Source organism: Arachis ipaensis, chromosome B06 (genome assembly GCF_000816755.2).
Source record: "Arachis ipaensis cultivar K30076 chromosome B06, Araip1.1, whole genome shotgun sequence".
Taxonomy (NCBI): Eukaryota; Viridiplantae; Streptophyta; class Magnoliopsida; order Fabales; family Fabaceae; genus Arachis; species Arachis ipaensis.
Window position 1 is genome coordinate 136,054,375 of NC_029790.2, and position 5,681 is coordinate 136,060,055.

A 5,681-nucleotide genomic window follows, 5' to 3' on the forward strand; every position below is an offset into this window, starting at 1 on the left:
TAATAAAATCTTTTTAATTTTTTTTACGATATTTTTCAGACAAATAAATGACTAATTCATCGCGAAACTAAATTTCACTTAAATAAATAAATTAACTATTTGATCGATACAAATTGATTTATTATAATTAATTCTAGAAAAAATAACTTTCCTCTTATCTACTTCTAAGAAAACATATTTTTATTACTAATTTTGAAATAAACAAACAAACATGTAAGAAAAACTTATAACGCCAAAAGTATATTGTTATATTCAAGTGTGTTTTTCATACATTTTTTATTATGTACTATATCTACTTTATAAGATAATTAATTTGGTAATTAATTTTTTTATAAAGTAATTATCTAGATCAGTTTTCAATCAAAGATTTTAAAAATAGATATTATAGTTCTTAAAAAAATTAATACATATAGATCAATTTCTAAAATTTTATTTTGGCAAACAAATAGTTCTTAGTTCATTTTTCGATAGAGTAATTACCCAAATCAATCTCTAAAAATTTTAAAAACAGATATTTTAGTCTCTAAAAAAATTAATACACAGATCAATCTCCAACATTTTTTTCCGTCAGATATAAACTGAGAAATAAACTGATATTAATTTGGATAATTACTCTGCTGAAAAATAAACTGAGACTGATTTAGATAATTACTCTGCTGAAAAATAAACTGAGACTAAGTTGTCTGCTGGAATAAAACTTAAGGAATTGATCTGTGTATTAATTTTTCTTAAAGACTAAAATATCTACTTTTAAAATTTTTGAAAACTCGATTTGGATAATTACTCTTTTTTTATATATACCTAACATGAATATTGAAGACACTCAGAATGAAGTCTCATATCTAATCAAAATAAAATTTTTAGAGGGTTTATAAGTGTGAGACATCCTTCATTCTATGAATTGACTTTTAAAATTAAATTAAACTCATTCCATCTCAATTTTAACATCACACCTAATTTAATATTATTAGATCACTTACATATAAGTATTTACGTCTGTTATGATTATTTCTTAATACAAATCACATGAACAAATTTGTGCTGAATGCTAATTAAGATCAAGTGTACATGTAATCACAATTATAATTCAATTGAGTGAGAATTCATTATTATTATTTATCTGCGTATAGTACAGTTATATGGAAGCTGAAAAAATAATGGAAAAATTAAACTACTGAAAATTACATTCCTTTTTATAAGAGTCTCTCATGCTTGACCTCTATGAAAGATCTTAAATCTCAAATGTATTCTAAATTTTATTGATAATTTTTGAAACAACTAATAACAAATCGATCTGAACAATAACTGAAATCATCAATGAACTTAATAGAATTAAATGTTTTTTTTTTATTTACCAAAACATAAGATGAAGAAAAGGCACTAGTGACGGGTCTTTTTAGTGTGTGGGGATCTCATGTCACGAAGACTTCTCTCTTGCGAAAGTATTTTGGCAAACCTGAAGACATTAATTAAACATTATATTTATCTTGTGACTGAATTTGTAATTTGCAATAGGATTATGTTAATTATTTGAATAAAATAAATAATATAATTAATAAGAGTTTAATTTTAATGTATTGACAGTAATCGTACAATCACATCCGTTCTTTTAGATGATCATTCACGTGGTTAATGTGAAGGTTAGTTATTTTTACTGACGTGGCGTTACGTAATTGAATGCATATATAAAACTGTGCATCGAAATTAAATTCTTATAATAATAATAAGGTTTAATTACTCTGTTGGTCCCTATAGTTTTGTGAAAATTTCAATTAAGTCCCTATACTTTTTTCCTTTTTAATTGGGTCCCTGCACCAAAATTTTTTTTCAATTAAGTTCCTCTTAGTAGTAATTGGTTTAATTTTATAGGGATCCAACTAAAAGAAAGGAATTGGTACAGGGACCTAAATAAAAGGAAAAAAAAGTGTAAGGACCCAATTAAAAAAAAATTGGTGCAAGGACTCAATTAAAAAAAAACATAGGGATCTAATAGAAAATTTTGCAAAACTATAGGACCAGCAGAATAATTAAACCTAATAATAATAATACACATATAAAAAGTTTGAATTTTTGGTAATTTTACCTTTTGAGTGCATCTTCATTTGTTCCTCCATTTTTGATTGGCTCAAACCTACCATTCTCTAAATTAATCCTAGAGACTGATTTCTTCAATAAATTTTCACCAATTTGGCTAAGCCTCTCCAAATTTTTTTTGGTGGAAATGTCAACTGAAGCATCAGTTCCAGTCAATGTGTCATCCTGCAATTTAACAAATTAAATTAGTCACTTAAATATGCTTATTAATGAATTCCTTATGTACTACTTATTTATTTTCAATTGCTAGAATAATAGATAGCAGCCACATTAATTAGATGCTTTTGAAATATCAAGTGATGATGAGTTTTGCTTTGTATACATTTAAAATAAATGATATTTGAAGGCATCATGATTAAATATTTTACTTTTTCTTAGGTATTAAAACTACCGACTATATTACGTGTAAATTAAAATCAGCTACTAAAATCAGTTATCAACATAAAATATATGTTAAAATACAAATACATATTGAAAAAAAATAAACTACAAAAAAAATAAAATAAACCACACAATATTTATACATAAATATATTTGTGGCTGATTTTAATGTACGCATTTTTATAAAACTAAAAATTTTAATTCAAAAATAAAGGAAAAAAAACTAAGAATTTTTTTGTTTTTTACGAAATTTTTTAACTCAATATATAAGTTAAACATTAACTTATAACATATCTAAACTCTATTTAAGAATATATAATTTGAATTTTTAACACTTATTTAAACAAATTAATGAGTTAATGACTATTCAACTGATCAAAATTATACACTGTTATACACGATTGTAAAATTCAATTAACCTGAATTCGAAGATAATTGTGTTCTAAATGAAGTGCTTGAGTGAGAGTAGCTAAATGAAAATCAGCCATATCACCACTTGATTGAGAGAAAACATCAATTAAAGGAGTGGAGCCACTATGAATAAACCAATCCAAAAGCCCCCATTTTGCTGCCATTTTTGCATTGAATTTTTCTTCATTTTTGGCTGTCCCAGTTCCTATTGAAATTATTAAAAACCGACGATATTCCGCAGCCTTGATTGGAAAGAAATCAACATTTTCATCAAGAATTTGCTTTGTCACTTGATTCATCGCAACTAATGTCTGCAAATCACAAAAATAATTTAATTATTTAAAAAAAATTATACAGACATTCAATTTTGTATTGTCACATTCTTAAACAAAAATAATTTTAAAATTAATTATTCAAAAAAATAATGATCTAAATACATGAATCTAATTTTAGTGTAACTTTTTTTTATATTATCAAAAGCATCAAAATTAAATAACAACAACAATAATAGGTAGTTAAAAATAATGTATACCGGATTATTGGCACAAACACCACCATCGATGAGGTTGAATTCATGTGGATTTCCATTTGCATCTTTGGTAGTGAAGTTATGAGCAGGGAGATAGGTTGGTGCAGCTGATGTGCTAATGCATATATCGGATAATTTAGCATCCAAGCTAGGACTACTCTTAATCTGCATATACATATCAATAAGTTTCAATTTTTTGTTAGGTTTTCCTTTTCTTGATATATAGTTGTTAGTGTTGTAAGTGTGAGGAGTACATGAACTTAGTCCCACATCAAAGAAAGCAAGAAAGAGTGAGGAGTTTATAAGATGAGAGACCCATTAACTTGACATCTTAAGATTTTGAATTTGAATTAAATGTAGTATCTTCTCATTTCTTTCCCGAAATCTATTACCGATAGTAACAATAGTGATGATTATTTTTATTTTGATCTGACCGAAAATGATGTCTACTCATCATGAATGAATACTTAAAAGAAATTAAGAGAAAGACTTGAAGAATGAAATGAAATTAAAATATTAATACATGAAATTAACAATTATATTATTTTTTTAGAGTATATAAAATTATCATGAAATAATTTTTCTCAAAAATTTAAACTGATAAAAAAGTACACATAAATAGTTATATTTCTAACATGTATCTTTACATAATAACATTTTCTGGTCTGTATAATTTTTTTTTATTTGTCTTATATTAAAAAAATTTTAGTGTTACCAAAGATTCAACTCTAAATTTGTAGGTTTAGGATTTAGAATTTAAATTTAGATTATAAAAAATTTGATATCATGTCATAAAATTATTTTTTTTTTAATTTTAAACTAATAAAAAAAGATATATAGATGATTATATTTGTAACAGAAATAAGTCGAAATATAAAAATTCTTTTAACAGATAACTGAAATATTTTATTTATTTGAAGTAATTATGAATGAAAATCTAACTTTTGTTGAGCATTATTTTATTCTTTTGGCTCGAAGTTAATCAATAGTTATGCTTTGCATCATGCATATAAAAGAGAATTATTTCAAAAGGAAACGGATCATGAATAATTAATGTGTCTTCATATTAACAATCATTCAGTTTTGGAAAAGTATATGAACCAGGGGTGATTAGTCAAAAAATAAATAATTTAATTAATTTATAATTATATTTAATTAATTTTATTTATTTTTAATTTATAATATTTGATATTAATTACTTCTCACTCCAAATTAAAATTCTGAATGATACGTTCGAGAAATAGGGATGGGAATTACGAAACTTTCAACAATCTCGATTCTTAGTATATAAAAAAATTTATAAAATATATAAAAGAACATCTATTTAGTATGAAAAAGAAACATTCTAATACTTAGTAAAAAAAATATCCTAATACTTAACATAAACACCATCTACGTAGAGATTTTGGATTCACCCAAAAATATTTGGCTGATTTTTGGTCGATATGGTTCCTAGAATTGTTGGTCAGTTTTAGATGATGCTGAGATGGCAGCAGCAACTTTCATATGGATGTCAAAATTTCAAACCCTAAACAATTTTCTTTAAAAAAAATAGGTCCCACATGCAATAACTAATATAATCCCCCTACCTATTTTTTTATTAGCTAGGTCCCATGCATGCAAATTGGAAATCCATTGTCATTTCAATACAGTGAAGACCAAAGTTAGACTTTTCTCAAAGAGTGATGATATTTAACTTAAAGTTTCAACTAACATCTCAAAGTAGGTAGTAGGTGTTAGTTTGATATCAATATGATCTTATTAATGGTGACCAAAATTAAAAAGAGTTTGTGTTAAAATTTGAGTTACATACATCAGAATATAATGAATTAAATTTCCATTTTTTTTTTAATTTCTAAGGAGAATTAAAGATAGAAAAGGGAAAGGAACCTGATAAGATGAGAATATAGTTGGTTGCAAGGATTTGATATCAAAAGTGGGAATGACAACATTGGTAATTGTCTCATTTAAACTAATGTCTCCAAGCTTCTCTCTAACCACTTTATGCAAGTATTTCCCATCATACTTTGGTCCTCCCAGCAATGATTTTATTACCTTTGCCAGTAATGTTCTACATAGCCCCCTACAAAAAATTAATTCATCAAAAATATTTAATTAGTAACAAAAAAAATTTAACCAAAATCAGTTAGAATTTGTCTTATTTAATATTTATTAATTTTTTTAATAATTAATAAATACTAAATAAAATATTTTCTAATAACTATTTTTTTTATCTCCTTAACATTATTATTAAATTATATGGTTT

At 25.0% G+C, this 5,681-nt stretch overlaps 1 protein-coding gene across 1 annotated transcript in view; it reads right to left on the reverse strand.

Moving 5' to 3' along the window:
* LOC107605688 (patatin-like protein 2) overlaps window positions 1,088–5,681 on the reverse strand; it is a 6,426-nt gene continuing 1,832 nt past the window's right edge. Inside the window, exons 3-7 of the mRNA XM_016307650.2 lie at window positions 5,306–5,498; window positions 3,419–3,580; window positions 2,895–3,197; window positions 2,084–2,259; window positions 1,088–1,456 (exon numbers count right to left, since the gene is read on the reverse strand). Of these exons, the coding sequence (XP_016163136.1) occupies window positions 1,381–1,456; window positions 2,084–2,259; window positions 2,895–3,197; window positions 3,419–3,580; window positions 5,306–5,498 (910 nt within the window). The 3' untranslated portion in view covers window positions 1,088–1,380. The remainder of the gene's footprint in view (window positions 1,457–2,083; window positions 2,260–2,894; window positions 3,198–3,418; window positions 3,581–5,305; window positions 5,499–5,681) is intronic.